Source organism: Pteropus medius, unplaced genomic scaffold (assembly GCF_902729225.1).
Source record: "Pteropus medius unplaced genomic scaffold, Ma_sr-lr_union100, whole genome shotgun sequence".
NCBI classification, from domain to species: domain Eukaryota; kingdom Metazoa; phylum Chordata; class Mammalia; order Chiroptera; family Pteropodidae; genus Pteropus; species Pteropus medius.
This window is the reverse complement of record NW_024342469.1, coordinates 5,826,312-5,847,164: the sequence shown is the minus strand read 5'-3', so window position 1 is coordinate 5,847,164 and position 20,853 is coordinate 5,826,312. Positions and strand designations below refer to the sequence as shown.

Genomic DNA, 20,853 nt, shown 5'->3' with positions numbered 1-20,853 from the left:
CCCCGGGGCTGCAGTGTGGGGAGTGGGGGTGGCAGGAAAGGAGGTGCGGAAGCCTCAAGGATTATCTTTAGCCCTGCGGCCATGACCTTCCAACGCCTTCCTGAGGTGCCCCCAAGCTGGGCCAAGAACCCTTCCTTTGTGCATCCTCTGGGTTACACTGGAACTCCCTGTTTCTGGCAGACACCTTTATTAAATCCCTGAAGGCAGAGGTTATCTTCATTCAATTTTGGACACTTGGCACATCACAAATAAGAGTTTTGTTGATCCAAGCCAAAACTCTGACAAGAAGTCAGAAGACTCTCATTTCTTTCCTTGGCTTTGTCACCAAGTTTCCAAATGATCTTAGCCAAGCCCCTTGGGTCCTCAGGACTCCGAAACCTTTTTCAAATTCATGGTGTCAAACGGCCTGCTTGATCAGACTTCTCAAATTACTATGTGCCTACTCAGGGTAACCTGCTATCACCTCTGGCAAGCACAAAGCACAGACAGATGAGTTAGCGTAAAAGTATGTCTGAATTTGCCCTTAATTTGTTCATTTACTTTAAAAAATATTTGAGTGTATATGTATTTTATGAAAGAAAGCAATTCAGTTCAGTTCTCCTGACTCATTGATTTGAATGTATTCTGTCTCATTCCATTCCCCATTATTGGAAGCTATCTCTCTAGTTCAAAATTATAGTTGGACAGGAAGGATAAAAATAGCTTCTAAAAATGACTTTAAGTTTCCCCATAATCAAAGGCATGGATGGTTGTGAATTCCTTCCAGTAGAAATAAGAGGGCGAGGTGTTCTATGAATCCCAATACCTCTATTTTGAATCACAAATACCTGGAGATAAATTGGGATGGTGACTGACGACCAGAAAATAAACACCTACTTTATTAAATACAACAGAAAGGGTTTCCAATTTTTTAGAAGAAAAATAACATGAACCAGCACTACCTGGTGTTACAAGATCAAAATGCCCGCATTTATTGTTCTGAGAGCTCCCTACCACACTGCAGATGCTTCAAGGACAGATGCCATCAGAGCTGCTGTAAGACGCTTTTCCACTGCGTGTAGCTTCACAACCAACTCCTCAAAGACTGAAATGTTATTCCTATTTTAGAAGCTGTTAGTGTGGAGAGAACTTATCAATGTGGAAAACAGACTCTTGCTTCTTTAATTCAAGAAAAACCATGAACTAATCTACCATTTTTTTCTGTGATACAGTCTGCCGAATGCTCTGTGAAGAAGCCTTTTCCATTCCTACCACGTTATCTGGTGAGAGGAGGAGGGTAGAAAGGTGCCAGGGTGCCATGGGGGATTCGGGTTGCCGGTCCGCGCTCCGCTCCCTTTCTGCTGGCAGTAGTAGGCGTCTTTTCTGGCAGCTGCAGCAGCTTGATGGGGCAGGGGGAGAAAGGGGCCGCCCACCCATCACCTCTTCTTGAAGCCGTATTTTTTGCGTTCATAGAAGAGATCTGTCTTAGAGCTTCCCAAATTGACAATCTTTGGGCAACCATCTCTCTGGAAAACAGAAAAGTTGTCATCTTTAAGCATGAATTGAGAGGGATTGAAGATAAAAAGAACTTTTGGATTAATGGTCTAGCCATGCATCCTACCAGTTTAGTTATTCTATTTGATCAATTGTTAAGAACTTACTAAGCACCTAGAACATAGCCAGGGTGTGTCTACCTTCAATCCAGTGGCCTGCACAGACAATGCTGGATTCTCAGCCCACTTTTGTTGCTAACATGATATAGTTGAGGTAGAATCTAAAACTCTTAAGATGTACTAAGCGTTTTCTTCAAGGGAAAGGTAAGAAATGGTAATAATCATCTACGGATCAGCTCTCTGGCTCTCCTCCACTATCCCAAGAAAAGGGGAGAACCTAAACACTTTAGGAAACAGCACCTTATATTTTAAATACCGCAGAATATTGGGTTTGATGTGCCCTTATTAGTTTGCTTAATGTGACACACGGTCTTGGGGGCATGTGTGTTCCTATGCTAGAGATGGCTGCTGATGGTCCATACTCTGATTTGCAATGACATGCTCCCTGGCCATTTTGCGAGCTTGAATGGTTTCAGTGAAGCCCCTGGGAAGCTGTGTTCTTCAGAAAAGATGACTCTATCAGTTGATCTGGGATGATGGGAAGAAAACTGGGGTTGCTACTGGAAAAAACCTTCACAGGTCTGATGGTTTTATTAAACATCCATGTCAAAGGAGGTTGCTTCCTGTGCTGTTGGGCCGTAGAATGAATTCATCAATCCTTTAAGATATCTCATTTCTAATTCAGCTGATTTCTCTTCTCAGGGACTGATATGAACACTGTACAAGAATCTCTGAAAACGTACAAAGTCAACGCAACATTTTTTTTTCTAGAAAACATATACCATGTATTACACTGGGAACTACCATCTGTGGAGTTTGACGTGCTCAGGGAACCAGGATGTGGGCCCAGCCCTAATAATGGCTTGCTAGGTGAACTCTAGCCATATAATCTGTATTCAAAGTCCTGGTACAAATGAGGAAATGGCTGCCTCTTCGTGGCCCAAGGTAGCCTGATATTAAACACAACATGCCCTAAGACCTTTAGAGATGCTACGAAATCCTATGGTATGATGATAGCCTGTGGGCAAGGCACTCCCCTTCGGACGCATATTCCTCAACTGTAAAATAAAGGGACTGGTCAATGTTTACAAACTATATACAGAGCCCTAGAGAGTCCTGAGAGGTGCCACCCCCAATATGTTCTCATTGGCAGTTTAGGTTAGCAGGCTCTGGAAGCTAGGCTGCCTGAATTTTGATAAGTTATTAATCTCCGTGTCTCTTTTTAGTCACATGTAAAATTATTACAATGACAGATTCTACCCCCTAGAATTAAGAATCAATAAATATATTTAGAACAGTGCCTGGCATGTAATTAGTTTTTGATGTTATAAGAAATTGCCAAAAGCAAATATCAGCAATTTCGTAATGATATAAACAGACGCACAGGTTCTGCATAAAATATTTCTTTGAAAATAGGACTCTACATATTTAAAAAAAAGTTAGACGGCCAATGCATTGGATTATTAGATCTTCGGCTTTTATAGCGTTTTCTCTGACTCACAGGTTTCCTGTTTTCTTGCCCATCCTCCCGTTTTTCACTTTCTATGCATCTCCCACGGGTCTCGTGGTTGTTTCCAAAGTGAGAGGTGAGGATGTGAGCACTGGACCTGGAAGGCTTTTGTTGGGTATGCCTGTGAATGGAGAGCATGGACAGGAAGGTGGAAGGACTCTTCAGAAACCTTGGAGGATGGTACAGGAGAATATTCGGGTGTTGAGCCAGAAGTTATTTTAAAAATACCTGCAAATGTCGGCCTCATGGCAGCAGCTCCTTTAGCAAACTGTATGTGTGAATGCTAAGTTTCCTTCTCTGTCGGTCTTTGTTTCCATTATACTAATTAAACATTCCCACTAACACGACACCAGGAGTACCCTAAGCTGGGCTTCTGTCGAAACCAAACTCTGCCTTCGGCTTCCTTCTTGAGGAGGGCTGTGTGTCAAGTGCATTTCTACGGCAGGAAAGCAAGCTACAAAAATTACCCTCTTAACAGTGGTGAAACTCAGGACTTTCAAGTAAAACTTGAAAACTAACACTAATCATGTACCAAAATATAAAAGACCAACAGGAAATCTGTATAGAACTGAAATGCAGGAAAAGGCAATTTCAAAATTTTAAGATCAGAAAAATACAATTACTGAAAATGGGTCCATCTCTGTTTCTTACAAATCGTAGCAAAGAATTTCTGCTTTATTAACAGAAACTTGAAGGTGAAATGTTCATTCTTTCAGCAACTGTTTAAAGAATACCAATGATGTAAAAAACAGACTGAATGCTGGGAGTAGTATCACATTTTTTATCTGAAACTTTGTTTTTAAAGTCCTTTAAGCTCTCAGTAAATACATTCATGAGGTAATAAGGATTACTACTTCTTTTTTGTGGATATTTCTCCAAAGCCACACACAGCATGTTACTAGCAAAGCCAAGATTTGAACAGGCTTTCTGACTTCCGGTCTCATGTTTTTTCTAACAGGGCTTCCGAAGGCAAGAACCAAAACCTTCCTATGGTTCGGGCAGTTAAAGAGAACGATAAATTTGCTAATTAACTTTGAAAAGTATCAAATATCTTTTGCATTAATCTATCAAATACCTTTGGCTCTGCTGTTTATTTTTAATGGGAAGAAGAGAATGGTAGAAATAGCAAGAGAGACAGGCACAGCCTTAACCATGTGGTGCAGTGATTAGAGTTAAGTGCTTTGAGTTAGACTGTGCATTCTCAGCGGGGATAAAAACATCTTTAATGTCATAGTAGTCTGTCATCTAAAGCTCATCCATACCCAACAAAATCTTGTTCCTTGGTGTTTAATTCCTCTTGTTAGGGAGAAAACTGTTAGTTTAATTTCATGTAAACTTTAACTTTTCTCCCTGGTCCTTGAGGGAGGCAATAATAGAAAGAACTGTTGAGAAACATTGAGTAAGACAGACCTGGGTTTTAGTCCCAGATCTGCCACTTATTACTCATGTGACCTGGAACCAAGTTGCTTAATTAACATCTCTAAGCCTTACTTTCATCTATATCATATAGAATTTTTGGAACAGAATGTTCAGCACAGTACCTGGCACACAGCAAGAGCTCCGTAAATATTAGCTATTTTTACTTTCTGGTTGGGACAGCTGAGGAAAACGGTTAAGCAAAAGGAGTAAAGGAATCAAGAGTTGAAGGGGATCAAAATGATTTTGCACTAGAAATAACTACAAATTGGTCCTCTGGCAGCAGCACCCAGATATTATCCCAGACTCCTGAATACTCCTGAAACTTTGAAAAACTATAGAGAACACCCAACTTAGTTTCTTGGTCTATTGTCCTTAAAAATGATGAAAGTTGAAGGAATAGGAAAATAATGGGGGCTGTTTTGGTTGGGAAGGTTTCTGCATAGGAAAGTCTTAGCCACTTAATCTGTATGATGATCCGTCAGGCTGAAAGGCTGGATCATATCACTGGACTGCTTTTGTTCCTTGGAAACTATTGCTGAGTAAATGTGAGCTAGGTGCCTTCTCAAATATCCTTAGAACATTCTTGTATTATGTGAAGTAGGGGAAGTGACATCTAGAATAATGTTCAGAGACAGAATGAGGCACGAGGATCCAAAAGTATCAGGTCACAGACCACAGGCAGACGAGTCAGACAGAAATTAATGTTCATTAAGCACTCCTTGGTTGTAAGCTTATGCCAGATAAGGACTCTAGCTACAATCATGCGAATAGTTCCAGAAAATGGCCTTAATGGACTCTTTAGCAAGTTTAAGAATTATCTGTACTTGCTCTTCACTGCTGTCATCTTACCCTGGTTTCACTGCTTATCAACTACCAAGCATCTACTATGTACCAGACACTCTGCAGGTGAAGCTCCCCTGGATGACGTATAGGGTCAGCACCAAAATGTGTACCATTCTTACACTACATGCCAGGCACTGTACCAAGAAGTGGGGAAAAGGAGATACCAAGACACAACCAAGGTCCTTTCTCTAAAGGAGTGTAGCTGGTGGAACAGATCAAGCAGGATATGATTTGACAGTCAAAAGTAAAATGCAAATCAGAGTTTAGGGCAGGAGAAAGTTCAAATCAATGACTGAAGTTATTCATACTTTATCTATGACTCTTCTCATCTCCCTAAATAATAGAAGACTTAATAGTATAAAAAAAGTCTTATCTGGCCTGATTTGTCCCACTTACTGGGGGTACACAGGATTCAAACGCACAGACCACTGAGATGGCTGGGCTGTTTCTCCTCAACATAGGCACATCCTACCAAAAGGGTTTATAAAAGCACAACTTGGTGTAATGGGGACACCAGTAGGTTTAGCCAGACAATCTGGGCTTGCCACTTATTAGCTGGGTGAGGGACTGTAAAACGGGGATAATAATAATCCCTATTTAACAAAGTTAATGTGAAGAATAAGGGAGACTATATCTATAAACTATCTACTCTCTATCACAGGAATATTAAGAATTATATCTTTTGCATTATCCTAGATTCGGTAGCTGGATACCTTCTGTTAGCCTACTGGTACTGTATCACACTTCTTTTTCTTGTGTTATAAGAAAACAAGCTGATTCATGGGACTGTCCCTCACCCCAAGAAGTCTGCTAAAGAAAAATGGTAAAAGTCACCCTTCACATGGTATGGATCGATAAGCCCTCTATCCTACATTTGGTTCAAGGAGTTGACTCACTAGCCACTGCCACCACGCAATATCAAGGGGCAAAATATCATGAGACAGAATCAATGAATTCTACAGTAATAAACCAAAGGCATTAGCCACTTAAAAGCTGAAATCAACCTGAACTGTCTCATGTTCAAATGCCGCATCCGCCTAAAGTCCTTAATGACAGTAAAGAGAATTACTGAATGGCTGTTACACACCATGCACTGTACTAGGGCTTACAAAATGCAGGATGTTGTTTCTGAATAAAAATAATCAGAGAGACATCAAAGGAATAGAGAGAAGGCTCTCCAAATTGCTGGTGTTTACAAAGATTTGCCTCTCTTGCATTTTTGCCCTTGACTGAAAATAACTGCCTTTTAATGGACTACACCCAGTTCAGCTCACAGAACTTGAAATTATAACCTAGGTGACTAGCTGAACATAGTAATCTCCACAGTCCATAGGAGTTTGCCATGGGCGGTAAAGTGTTTTCAAATAAAAGATCAGATAGAAAGCTTAGAATACACTCACATCCTTCTCCTGGATGGTGCACTCCTTACAATAATAGGCATCGGAGACTCCGGGGCCTCCACAGATCACACAGCGCCCCTGATAGGAGCCATAGTTACACTCATCACATATGCGCACCAGGGTGCAGGGACGCACGTAAGAATCACAGATCACACACTTGCCATCACCTGTGAGGAAAAGAGAATGGAGTTATGCCCACTTGCAAGCATCTCAAGTCCTCTGCCCTCTTCCTACTATGGGGAAACACACTAGTCTCCTGAATGTGACTTTAGATCCCTCTACTTTGGCATCACAAAACTTGGCTTACTTAGTGTCCATCCCCACAACACATAGGAAAAGTTAATCAACATGTAAAGAGCTTACAACAGCACTTGGTAGATAAGTCTATATAATTACTGGCAAAAATGTGTGTGTTGGAGACCAGGTCATGCTACTTCCCGTCCAAAGCTAGAGATTTTCTCAAAACCTAAACACAGTGTCTAAAAATGTGCAAGTTGGAGTGGGGACGTGCAGGGGGCCTTCGATTGCAGTCTGGCATTCAGTGTTTATATGTTTCCGGGCACATCGACTCAAAGCCCTCTGTGGTACTACAGGAAACGCTCATTTGCTGACTCCACAGAAACTGAGTGGGAGGGGTGGGGTGTTCGGGAGGGCGTGATCCACTCACATTTTTCACACAGTCTTCCGATGGCTGCAAGATCAAAGACAGTAAAGAGTACAATTAGAATTAAGGTTCTGACGAAAAGGGGGAAAAACATCCTCGATCTTGGAATGGGGGACAGGAGCAGGGACTACAGTAAGTCCTGAGCGATCTCATCTCTCTTTTCCCCATAAACTTCCCAAACCCACACCCTCCTGAAGCTCCTTCCAGGTCCTGGGCAATCTCAGAGTTTCTCTGGACCCCTCCCCGGCCGCCCGCCCGCCTCTGGGTCCCAGAGCACGCGCGCCACCGCTTTTCATCACAGGCCACAAACCCGCGCGCTCCTATACCCCCGTAAGGCGGGAAATGTGGCATCTCCAAAGTAAAACCCGAAGAAGAGACGGGAACCCCCAACTCCCAGGAACCTCCAGCTCCTAATACTACCCCAACCCAGAGAGCCGCAGGCATGGAAGCCGTCTCACCAACACCAGCCTGCTTGCGGCAAAAGATCAAGTCCGGATGATGTTTAGCCATAGTTCGCACTGGAGAGGGCCACCGGAAGCTTCGAGACTTCCGTCCGACCTTTAACCCCCTTTGTACCCTCCCCCTTGTCGCCGTGATTGGTCCCCTAGGCTTCCATCAGCGTTCATAATCTCTGCACCAAGACCCGGTCGTTCTCGCGCGATCAAAACCCCTAAATTCCAAAGTTGAGTTTCTGTGATAGCTGGGGAGCCAGGTCCTGGCAGGAGCGTTCAAGTAATAAAACAATGCGTTTCCCCGATTTGAATGAGAGAGACAAATGCAAAGTACAAAGGTGACATCTGCACTTCGATAAGATATCTTTGTGTGATATTTACTTCCGTAAGTGCTCTTATGCAGCTTTTTTCCGTGTAGGTTCCTAACGCGGTAGCTCCGCCCACTGCACTCTCAGTGCTCTGGCGCCTCTGCGGAGGCCCCGCCTTCCCCGTGACGTCTCTCTTTAGGCCGCGCCCCTGCCCGAAGGCTTTAAATAGACCGTGCGTCACGTCACTTTCGCGCGACCTCATCTTTGTCAGTGCACAAAATGGCGCCTTACAGCCTTTTGGTGACCCGGTTGCAGGTGAGCGAGCTCAGGGCCTTCTGGGTTCACGGGGGCGGGTTACCTCCAATTGTGCCTGCGGCTGTGGGCGCGGCGAGGCGAGGCGGGCCCAACCTTCGGTGACTTTTTGTATACATTTCCCGACCGTGGGCCCTGCGCCCGTGCCCGATCCTCCGGCGCCCGAGGTCAAGGGGACCCTGGCGCAGTCAGCTCTCCCAGCCCTGTCCCCGCCCCGTGGGAAGCGTGGATCCAAGCAGCGGCGGCCGGTTGGAGAGTGGATGCACCTTTTCTCCTTTTTGGCGACCTCACTCCCCTTCTCAGTAGGGTTTCTTTACGTTCCTCAAGGTTAGGACAAGGTGACTGGGCGTATGGTCGGTGGTGAGCCCGCTGGGCCCAGCGCCTGAAGTCCTCACTTCTCATCTCTCAGCAGCAGAGACTTGCTATCCAGGTGTATCTACTGTTGCTAGGCCTGGAGTCTGGAGAAGAAAGTATCCTCCTGTTCCATCTTTCAGGGATGCTGCGGAACAGATAGCCAAGAATGGGGGCGGGGGTTATCCAGCCCCGGATATAGTAAATAGTAATAATAGTAGAGACTCACCTTTGCGTAAGATTGAAGGATTTTTAATTCCTTACCTTATTTTGAGTCATATAACCATCTGATGAGATGATTAATCTTATTTGACAGGTAATGAAAGTAAGTGAAAGTTAACTGCTGTCACCGAAATGACCTGAACATCTGCCCAACTTACAGCCCCTCTTTTCTCCTTGCCCTCATGTCAGCCTGCCCTCACAGAACTTTCTGAGCCAGAGTGTGATCCTTGAGCTAACATTCGTATTCGTGAGAGTACCAGAATGGAGTATTTTGAGCTCACTATTAGTTGCTTTTCAATTACTAGATGGGAGAGTAAAGAGACATGACAGTTTGACCTTGACTCTCCTGTTATGAACCATCTAGAAAATTGTGACTGTCAGATGGACTTTTTTTATTCCCAACTTGACAATCCTAGGAAGGTTTTATACTGAAAGGTTTAGTGTCAAGCATGTATTTTGTTAATAAAAATAAAGCAAGAATTGGTAGATATTCTTGACAACCTTTTACATTTAACTTTGTGAATCTACTTTGATTCAAGTGGCACAACTTTGATTAAAGAATTTTAAAGGTGTTATATGCTGTACTCAGGAAGCATTGTGTTACTAGAAGTTTTTTTCCTTTCTTAAATTTAAACCTTATGGTTAAAGTGAAATCATCATTTATCTTAAAACACTTCTAATCTCTCAATTTTGGGCAAAGACGAGGAATTTGCCCTAATTTTTTCTATAGATCTTTTGAGTCTCTAGGTTGACAATGTAGAAATACTGTAGTTGTTTCTTCCTAATCCTGCTATCCCATGATGTAGTGAAGTCAGGCAAGATTATTAATAAGATGATTATTTGGTAGCGATTACAGGTTTATTGAACTTGGAAAAGCAGACAGATATCACAGTGTTTTTGAACTGAAAAAGGGTCTTCGAAAGCATGAGTGTTAGTCGGGAATAGAAAGAGAGCTGGGCTATAGTTCATATTCTCCCTTGACCCTGTGACCTTGAGCAAGTTACTTCTGTATCCTGGTTTCCTTATCTGTCAATTGGGGAGCACATTCATTGACATGTTTATTGAGTACTCGGTGATTTCCATCCATTCAGATTGTTATGATGACTGTTCTAAAGTCATGAGAAAGTAGAATATATTTGTTTATGATCTGGTAGTCCGACTTCCTCTTTGACAGATAATCCAAGACCGTGAGAGCCCCGGTGACTTCCAGTAGCAGTCAGGACTAATATTCAGGTCTATGTTTGTTCATTTAGCTAAGGTGAATGAACACCATTATACCACACTGCCTCCCAGTAGCCAGGCTGTCTACGTTAAATAACGGCCAGCTAACACAGTCCTCTGAAAACCTTATAAATTTACCTCTTTTGTGTTTAGCTCCATTTAAGAGGTGATGATACTATCTTAGCTGTCATGTCTGCATAACCCTGTCCATGCATAAAATTTTCCTACCTCATTCACCGCATATTTGCTGAGCACCCACTGTTTACTGTAGATACAATGACAAGCAAAAGCAGACAATTCTTGTTCTCATGGAGCTTCCACTATATTCCAATGTATTCTACTGTAGAGAACCTTGGAGATCTTCAGTCAAAATATTTTTCTTCTGCCTTTGGCTAGACCAAAGGTGAAGGTACATTAATAGAGTGATGGCAATTACTACTATCACTAAGAGTAGCTAACATTTATCTTACTGTGTGCCAGTGATTTCATGTGACCCTGCGAGATAAGGCAGACCAGTTAGCTCTGTCCTATAGATGAAGAAAGAGAATTAGAGCAGAAATGTAGTGTAATGGTTAAGAGTGTGGGTCTTGCATCACACTACCTTATTTGAATGCTGACTCTCATATTCACTGGTTTCGACTTTGGGCAGGTTACTTCACCTCTCTGTGTTCGTTTCTTCACCTATAAGATACGGATAATAGTAGATCTGACTTATCTAATGATAGTATTGTAACTGCAAAGTACTTAGAATCCTGTCTGCATCTGGTAAGTGTGATATTATTGTTAAGTAAAACAAAATTAACTTGCTGAGGGCCTTATCACTAGCAGATTTGATTTGAATCTGCACCGTTCTGTTCCAAAGCCTGAGGTTCCAGCCCTTGCACTAACTATACTGCTTCCCTTTGGAATCAAGATCAGCCTGTTGACCAGGGTACCATTAATGCTCCATAACCTGAGAACAGTGCTGTTAAAGTTGAAAACGTCCTATCATTTGACAGGACTTGCTACTAGATAGTAAAATTAAAAACAGAATGAAGGAAATTTAGGTGAAAATTTTGAAAAGCCACGTTTAATTTACTCTCTGGTTTTTATCATTTTTGTGCAAATGACTATGAATAATTAAAGAAAGGGGTTGGGTACTTGCAAATACATTTAGGTTTTGGTTTTACCTTGAGTATTGGGTACCTTGAGTTTTCATCATGTGACTTTGGGGAAGCCATGTAACCTCTTGTAGGTAAATCTGAGATGGCATTTAACTCAAAGAAGTCTGACATTTGGCAGAAGTTAAAAGTGCCTCTATAAAGTACCATGTAAAAAAAAATCTTTCTTTGAATTGTGAAACAGCTCATTCTGGTTACATGTTCACTGTGGTACCCTCTCAGGTGTCCTATAGTCAACTGTCGATTTGATTTGAGTGAATGAATGAATGATTGAATGGATGAGTAAATAAAACTTCCAATCTCAGTTTGAGCAGATGGGGTAGAATCACCGTCTTGAGGACTAGGGGAGCACACCATTGTCTTTTGGACCAACCGTTCCCAAAATGTTTATTGAAATTTTACTATATGCCTAGCACTGTTCTGGACGCTGGGAGTGCAATACTGAACAAGAATAGCGGAACCTATATTGTAGTTCTGGGGAGCCAGAAAATAAGCAAGTAGACGAATAAGAAAATTCTAGTTTCTGAGTGCTACAAGGAAGATAAACTGGGATAGTGTGGTAGAGTTAGGGTGGGCATGTGGTATGTCATGGATTTTACTGGGGTGATTGGGGAAGGCCTCTCAGAAGGGGCGACATTTGAGCTGAGGGTTAGTGATGAGAAGGCAGTCCTTCAGCATTTTAGGGGAGGAGACTTCAAGTAGAAGGAGCAGCACGTGCAAAGCCCCTGAGATAAGTATGAGCTTAGTGTGTCGAGGATGAGAAATAAGGCCAGTGTGGCTGAGGTGTTGAGAGGAGAGGATGGTGTGATCAAGAGGTCACACCAAGTTACCAGGGTCATAGAGGCTCTCGTAAGGACGTTGGGTTGTACTCCAAGTGTAATGAAGGTTTTAAGCTGTGGAGCGACAGGATCTGATTTATGGTTGAGAGGCGTCTTCAAGCTGCTGCATGGATGATGGCCCACAGGGGGACAGAGGAGGTGGCAAGGAGACCAGTGGGGCTGTTGGAGTTGACCAGGGAGTGGTGAAGGTGTCTGGGACTAGGGTTCTGGTAGTGGAGCTATTTTGGAGGCAGATGGGTTGGATGTAGAGTGTAAGGCATGGGAAATAATTGAGGACGACACTTAGGTTTGGGGCATGAGCAGTTGAGAGATAGGTGACCTTGAATTCAGTAGTTCTCTGTTTTCATAGTACTCGTAAATCTTAGGTAGAGCTGAAAGTGATTCATAAGTTCTTGATCCTTTTATCAGCTCTCAACAGGTACTTGTATTTCACTGATAAGGAAGCAGGATAGGGTCAATTGTCTTGTCCCAGGCTCTCTCAGTTGAGCATGAGCATCCTGTCTGCCGTGAACCCTGTTCTATCTTGGGCTTTATTCTGGTACCTGGTGCCTCGGGAGGGCCATGTGGGAAGTATTTAAAATGAATGTTGATGCTTGAGCGGTCATCTTCATTGGCTCCAGCTTTCTTTGACACCCTGGTTTGGAAGGCTCTGGACCTGTCAGCGTAAAGGAGGGTAAGGACTGCAAGGAGGCTGCTCACAGTATTTTCAAAGCAGCACGTAGACTATCAGGAATCTTGGGGAGACTTACTCTGCCACAGTCTTACCCTGTGGCTTCAACAAGGTCTCAACCCTCTGTGGCCCTCCGGTTACACATCTGCAGAATGGAACATTAATAGCTATCCTCCCATTAAGAAAGGTCCTGAAGGCCTAATCATATTTGAAAAATTCTTTAAACTCTAATGCACTATAAAAATTTGTGAATGATTTCTGGTGTTATTTTAGGAATACGCCCTTAATCAGCCTATAGAAGCCTTTCTTTATTTGGGGGTCCTAAAAAGCATGGAGAATGGTTTTGGGGGTTTCATTCTGCAAAGCTTGGGCCAGAGGGAAGGGCACCGGCTTTGGAGCAAGGTCAAGAATTCCGCCTTTGCCCTGTGGCCCTCGGCGAAATAGTTAACATTCCAGAGCCTCAGTTTCCCATTCTGTAAAATGGACACACTGTTTTCTGCCCCAGGGGGTGGTTGTGAGTATTAAATGGGACTCTGTGTACAAAGTACTTGAGGCAAATCTGGCGCAAGGTCTCAGCCCTTGGGGAATGTTTGTCTCTGTCTCTAGCCCTGTATGTGGCCCACGGCCTCCATCGCCCCAGCGCTTACCCTCAGCTCATAGGTTTGGAAAAACTGGCTTTAAGGAAACCGCTTCGTCCTTGCATAATCTCCATGGATACTGGGTATGTAGTAGTCGTTCAGGAAAACCTTTTGGGTACTGCTCTAAGAGAGCCTGGAGGAGAGGGAACAATGAATCCACCGACTTCCTGTTTTTTATTCTCTAAGTTGAAGGGCAACATTGAGAAAATGAGCTCTAGAATTACATTTACAGTAGTTTCATCCTTAGATATTAAAATCCTTGGGGAATTTAGGCCCAGTAGGAGTGTTTCTGCTTTCATGTGCGGAGATGGAAACGGTAGCCAGTCCGTGGCCAGTCCTGGGAAGTACCTACCTAATGGGTCTCAGGAGTTCCTCTAGTCCTCGACCCCCAGTTCAGTGCCGGGCTCCTTCACCTTCTGCTGGACGTTGTGTTGTTACTGTTATTTTTGTTGTTGTTTACTGAGAGGGCCACAGAGCTGGTTGAAGACAAGGGCTCTGCCTGTGAAAGAGCTTGTATGCTGGTGAGGAAGAAGTCACTTCATAACTGTAATACAGTGATTGGGCTGCAGCAAGCGGAGGGGTGCACATGCTGGGCGGGGCCGACTCCAGACTGGACCGTCCTGGAACCGGGGTGTCGTGGTGGCGCATTTACTCAGATGGCTGCGCCAGTCACTGAACCAGGTCTTGTTTTACAAATACTGCCTCGTTTGTCCTTCACAAGCACCCGAAGAGGTATGTATCATTATCTTGTTTTCACGATGATGAAACTGAGACCCGGAGAGGTTAAATACTTGTCTGAGGCAACAGCTAGCGTGCAGCACAGCCAGGTTTTGAATGCAGATTTGTTGACTGCAGAATGCAGGCTTTCTACCACTCGACCAGCCTGTCTCCCCAGAGCCCTCCCCGGGGGTAGAGAGTAGAAACTAGGTCTCTGTAGAGCAGGCTAGATAGAGGGGACACGGTTGTACTGGCTCCACGCCTTTTTGGATGCATGTCTGTTTGGGGCCATGAATGCCTCCTGCTCCAAATACCAGCAAAGCTTAAGAGGGAGAGGCCAAGCTGTGGGTCAGCCTCACAGGGTGCCTCTGGAGCGCCTGGAGGATGCCCTTCCGAAGTTGGTGCAAAGCTGCTGCCCCAGGAGCTAGAGCGGGGCTATGGATTTGCATGCAGTTCACAGTGTGCCTGGAGTTTCTGCTGCTCATGCCAGCAGCAAGGGGCAATTAGATGAGTGAATCCATCAACTGATTCCTTAAAGGGGACCTCCTACTGCCTTGGAGCCGGTTAGAGGCTGTGAGTTGGAGAGACTGGCTTCCTGCCCCCCTTCCCAAGCCTCTGAAAAGGACTACATCACTTTTGTGCCTGCCAGTTGCATAGCAACCGAGCTAGCTGACTGCCTTCTGGCAGGAGGGAATTGTTTAGCTTTGGATTCTTAGGAGAGGTGCCAGGCATCTCCTACTAGGGGTGGGAGAAAATGGGAAGAAGCAGCGGAGGTGTGGGAAGATGCTTCTTATTAGGTGGGTGTTGACTGGCATGCATTCCTGTGTTGTCCACCCAGGCAGAGTCAGTCCACCAGGGGCTTTCCCACTAGGAAGGGCTAGGCCGCTAGTTGCTAAGAGCTGTGAGCCTGAAGGCTGAGGGTCATGGTCAGAGGAACCAGGGGTCTTAACCCACTCGAGCCCTGGAAGTCATCCCGCTGGTGCAATGGGCTGCCTTATAAGGTCATGCATTCCCCACCACTGGACAGGGCCTGCATAGCTAACACAAATAACTCTGTGTTAGGTATTCAAAGGCAGAATAAGTGAATAAATGAGACCTTTTCAGTATCATTTCAGTTCTGAGATGTGCTGTCCTGGTGCTGGTGACCTGCACTGGGGCTCCTGGTCTTCGGTGGCTAGGAAGGGAGGAGAAGGCATGATGGGTAATGCAGCCCATAGTTCTCTAGGATGTAGGCAGGCGTGTGGGAGTGGCTGCATCTCATTCTCCCAGGAGAACTGTGTAACGGCAGCCTACATTTATTGAATGCCTGCCAGGAACCCAGCTATTGAGCTCGGTACTTTTCATATATTTTTTCCTTAAAGAATACAGTATATTCATAAAAGTTCTCTTTCCTTCTCTCTATCCAGTCCCCAGAAACAACTACTGGTAGGAATTTTGTATTTATCATTCCAGACTTTTTTCTCTGCATTTCCAACCAATACATTCTTTCTAATTTTAAAAATCTCTACTCTTTTACTCCCATTTTACAGAAGAGAAAACTGAGGCTCAGAGAGGTGAAGAACCTTGTCTCAGGTCCCACAACTAGGGGAGCTGAGATTCTAAGCCAGATTCATTCACCTCTAGAGTAGATGCCCTTTCTGTGACTTGGCACTGGTGTTGGAGTGTTTCTGCAATGGCACGCGACAGGTCAGAATGGGGCCGGTGACTTCTCTGTTGATGAAGCAGCTGTCTCAAGAGACCGGGCCTCTTTCAAGAGCCCAGCTTAGTTAGACAGCTCACTCGCACTGCATGCTGGTGCCCACTGACACATGGTTCCCTAAGGCAGCGCTGGGGTACACTGTGCTTCACTGATTGGCCAGAAAGTCAAACTGGCCCAGCCACTCTGGCCTCCTCCCTAAGAAGGTGTCAGCCCCTTTGGTTCAGACTGTTCTCTGGATACAGTTGGTCCCAGGGGAGGACATCTGCCCTTGGGAACAGAGCAGCATGTCTGACCTTGGCCAAGTGGGTAGGCCACAGTTCTGAGTGGGTGTGCATGTGACATGCCGCGGGGTGGACCGCTTTCCCATATGCTCTGGCTCCGAACAGGCACCAGTGGCTCAGCACGGCCTCTGCCAGAGGCGCTCACAACGTGAATTTGAAAGCATGATGAAGAGACTAGCATTCAGATCATGGCTCTGCCTTCATCCATTCCATTGCCAAGTATTTCTTGATCAACTGCTGTGTGTCAGACATTGTCCTGGGCTCTGAGTATACAACGGTGACCAGAATAGACAAGTTTTCTGCCCTCATGGAGCTTACATTTTAGTGGAATTTACTTTCTCATCTAAGTCTCCATTATCCCATCTAAACGAGGAACATAATGACCTGTAAAAATCCCACTTGGCACAGTTATTGAAAGGGTGACATAAGGTAACCTTTGTGATCTTCCTGGCACAGTTTCGTTTGTTTCTTTTTTTTTTTCTTCATTCATTTCATTGCCGGCCCAGCTCCCCAGCGGGGTTCACTTTGGGTAAGCTCCTTCCTTCAGAGTTCATCCTGTGTCAGTAAATGCAGGATCAGCAAAGCCTTCCTGACGCCTTGGAAGCCCTGGGATTTGTATCCCATCCAGCAAGGGAGCGGACACTACCAGACCAAGGAGCCAGACTCTGCCAGAGGCACTCTGGTTCAGCACTTGGGACTGAGAGCCCCTAAGGAGGACTGAGCTCACCTGACTGCCGGGCCCGAGCAGAAGTTGAGAGACGCTGTCTATAGTAGTGGCCTCCAACCTTTTTGGCACCAGGCAGGGGTCAGTGCTTCTATGAGGTTCTAATGCCTGATGATCTGAGGCGGAGCTGAGGCGGTGATGCTGGTTGGTGCTGGGCAGTGGCTGCAAGTACAGATGAAGCTTCGCTGTCTCACCTGCTGCTCACCTCCTGCTGTGCAACTCAGTTCCTAATAGGCCACGGACTGGTACCAGGGGTTGGGGTCCCCTGGTCTATAGCATAGAGAGAAGGGCCTGGGCTCAGCAGGTTCCCAGTTGTGTGACCTTGGGCAGGCCACTTCTTATCTCTGGGCCTCTGCATCTTCAGAGCAGTTACGGAGGCTGAGCTCTGCGTGGCAAGGTTTACCACAGTCGCTGGCATGGAGCAGTGTGACAACAAACTGCTGTTTACTCCAAAACAGATCTGAGGGCATCTGACTACTGGCCACCCTGATGGGAAACTCCCACCTAAGTGTAAAATTAGGGAGTTTTATAGCAGAGGAAGTGCTATAGGGATGTTTAGAATGGAGAAGACACGATTATGGTTTTCAACAGTGTGGGAGAGTAGCTGAGTTCCTTTGATCTGGTTCCAAAGGATGGGGCTAGGAAGCGAGGCCTCGGGTGTGTTGGGCACTGGGCCGGGTACTTTCATGTCGTGACTCTTCTTTAATTCTCACTGCAGCCTGCAAAGGCATTAACCCCGTTTACAGATGAGAAAAGAGACGTTTAGAGAGGTTAAATAAAACTATACGTGGTCACCCAGCTTGGGGACAGAGCTGGGATTTGAGCCCAGGTTTCCAATGCTGGCATCTGTCTTCTGAGATAACGGACGCATGTTTTAGTTCAGTATAAGAAGCATTTGTTTTTGTGAAATATTAGAACTGTCCAGTACTGGAATAGGCTTTCTGGAAGAAAATGAGCTTCTTGGTGTAATCTTGTTGAATCAGGAGTTTATGGAGTTTGCTAAAGAGAGGTTTTCTGCCTTGAGGCTACCCTCATCCCCTTTGTTCCTGAGAAAGTGCAAGTCTCTCTTCTAGATCAGGGCCTGCGATTTACCCAGGATTTCACAAGGCCTGAGACTTGGGCTCCAAGTGTGGGAAAAAGTTTTACCATTTCCCAGTCGTTGTGACATCTGGGTTGGAGGAGCTTACAGGTGAACTCAGGAATGTCTCTGGGCCCTCGGGCCAAGTTGAACTAAGCCTTGAGTTTACTTTTGGACTTAGGAAATAAAAACAAAACCCAAATAAGTTATTTTTTAAAAACATGCCAAGTCATCATTCTTATTTAAATAATACTGATCGGGACTTCTCATACTCCAGTCACAGTGGTCAGCATGATAAGACTCAATAATATCCACTTTTACTTTAAAATTAATTTCTTACCCTTTTTCTTGTTTATAAAGGTATCTATTGTAGGAAACTTGGAAAATACAAAGATACAAAGAATATCATAAAAATACCTATAATTATGTGTAATATCCCACCGCCACCCAGAGGTAACTACTAGTAATATTTTGGTGTTTTTAAAATTTTACAGTCCCAGTTAAAACATATACAATAATATATGTTCTCGTAATCATACAAGTAGCAATGAAAACGTCCTTACAAATATTTGAACACTACTGACAAAGCTAGAATCTTCCTTTTCTACCAGCCCTCACCTGAACTGCCTACCCCAGGAGTAACAGGTCAGCCGGGGCATGTCCCCTTAGTTGTACATCTGCATACATATCTGCACATACAGAAATATCAACTGTTAAGTCACTACGTTGTACGTTTTTTCTGTAACTTAACAATGAATCTTGGGGATTTTTTTTAAAGTGTTGTACAGTATTTCACAGAATGGATGAGATGTAACTTTTAAGAGAATAAATGGACATTTTGTTTTTTTCTAATTTTAAAAATACTTAATGGTACAGTGAGCATTCTTACAGCTGCCTTCTTGTGCACATGTGTGGTACAGATGAATATAGAGACATGGAATTACTAGGTCATTATGTACGTTGCCAGTTCCTGCTGAGAAGACTTTATTAGTATTCTCTAACACGCAAATTTGAACTTACTGTTTTCCCCAAACCTTGTTAACACTTTATGTTGTAAATCTTTAAATTTTTTGCCCACTGACTTTCGTATAATAGGGAATAAACATTCATGTTCTTTAAAAAAAAAAAATCTAAAAATCTGAAGTAGACCACAGATTGTCGGAAATAGCGTGGGTGGTGCTTAGAAAGAAATTTATATTTAAAATTTTTTTTATTCTAAAATTAATGTATGCTCAGTGTTCGAGGCTCAAAATTACATAAACATAAAAAGTTAAATGTTCTCCATAATTTCACCCTCCAAGGATAGCCACTGTTAACAGTTCGGCAAATCCTCCATTTTGATTTTATATGATTTCTTTAATTCATTCATGTACAGCTCAGTTCTTAGAGTTGCCAGGAGACGCTTGGAGAGTTCAGTGTTGGGCTCTAGAGCCAGACCGTCTTTGAACGCCGACATGATTATTCTCTATCTGCAAGACCTTGGACCAGTCACTACCCTTCTGCAGCCCTCAGTTTCCTCATCCGTTAAGTGAGGCTCGTATACAGTAGGGCTGGTCATCAAAGCGCTTATAACTTGGCACTCAGTAGAAAGTATTAAATATTATTACTACTACTAATTATTATTATCATTGCCTTTGCTTGGAAATCTCAGCCATGACACCTGCTCAGTATGGGTATAGTGGGTACCATGATGCCGGGGACTGGGGAGGGGTAGATTCAGCATGCAACCAGTGTTTGATACCCCTCTTGGGGCCACTGAGTATTAAATGCTGCCAGGTACTTGGCATCAGCCCACAGAATCTCGTGTAGGGGTGGTGATGGGTAAGTATCATCCCGGGATGGGTTTCAGGGAGTCGTGAAATTGTATTTTATGTATTTTCTAAATTTTCTCCACGAAATATGTCCTGCTTTTTAAAATGGGAGGAAAATCCCAGCAGACACTATGTTTTAAAAAAAACTTGCTTGTGGCATTTGACATAATAATTATTGTTCTTTGGACCCAGTCATATCATTTCCTATGTTTACTACAGGTATTATTCCCTTTTTCCAAATGAGAAAGCTAGATTCAAAGGTAAAACATGCTTCAGATCACACAACTAGTGAATGGTAGAGCTGGGCTTTGGAGCTAGATCTAAGTTCTTTGCACTGTGCCACATTGCTTCTCTTAAACCACAGGCTATAATTCAAATTTTGGGATGGTGAACCACACCCTCCCTAGCCCTGCCCCGTTTCTAGGCTGACCGTCCACCATTTCCCGCTTTGTCTTTTACCTCCCACCATTTTGAGTGATTCATAGCTCCTGCCCACTTCACTTGCTGATTCTGTTTCTTTTTCATACTTCTTGTCCTCTCTGAGTGTCTCGCAAACTCCTAGACATCCTCCACACCCTCCACACCCCGCTGCTGAAGCCTCGCTGGGGCGCCCAAGCAGAGTTCGTTGTTCTCTCTGTTGCACGCCTGCCCTCGGGTGTGCTTCCTTCTCTCATAGGTCACCTGGGTTACAATTACCCGCTGATCCTGGCCAGGCTAAGGTGTATTAGTGTAGGGACCCTCTTACTCTTCTTGGTATCTGTGTCCTGTTGTTTGGCACAGAGTAGGGGCTCAAGTGTCAAAATACAAATGTTATGTGATAAGTCACCATCAATCTGTTCTACTTCTGGACCTCCTCAATGTAGTATCTACAGAGCAGCCACAGTGATTTTTTTTTTTTGTAAAACATGCAACTCCGATCTGGTCACGATGCTGCTTAACTTC

General features: G+C 44.2%; 2 protein-coding genes and 1 long non-coding RNA gene across 4 annotated transcripts in view; 2 read left to right on the top strand and 1 right to left on the bottom strand.

Annotated features, from left to right (window-relative positions):
- Window positions 1-838: 838 nt before the first annotated feature.
- On the bottom strand, window positions 839-8,080 carry PHF5A (PHD finger protein 5A). 2 transcript variants are annotated; one of them, XM_039863351.1, is made up of 5 exons: window positions 7,887-8,080; window positions 7,432-7,455; window positions 6,765-6,931; window positions 3,094-3,223; window positions 839-1,505 (listed from the first exon to the last, which is right to left on the bottom strand). In XM_039863351.1, exons 1-4 carry the CDS (start codon window positions 7,936-7,938, stop codon window positions 3,128-3,130), a joined length of 339 nt encoding a protein of 112 aa, XP_039719285.1. In that variant the 5' UTR covers window positions 7,939-8,080; the 3' UTR covers window positions 839-1,505; window positions 3,094-3,127. The 2 variants fall into 2 exon arrangements, with proteins under 2 accessions (XP_039719285.1, XP_039719286.1); XM_039863352.1 differs by lacking the exon at window positions 3,094-3,223 and having other exon boundaries at window positions 7,887-8,078.
- A 307-nt stretch (window positions 8,081-8,387) lies between these two features.
- ACO2 (aconitase 2) overlaps window positions 8,388-20,853 on the top strand; it is a 40,089-nt gene continuing 27,623 nt past the window's right edge. The window contains exon 1 of the mRNA XM_039863341.1: window positions 8,388-8,503. Within this exon, the coding sequence (XP_039719275.1) occupies window positions 8,468-8,503 (36 nt within the window). The 5' untranslated portion in view covers window positions 8,388-8,467. The remainder of the gene's footprint in view (window positions 8,504-20,853) is intronic.
- LOC120602962 (uncharacterized) lies at window positions 8,510-18,952 on the top strand. The gene is made up of 2 exons (XR_005652921.1): window positions 8,510-14,333; window positions 15,848-18,952. It is a non-coding gene; the product is annotated as an uncharacterized LOC120602962 (long non-coding RNA).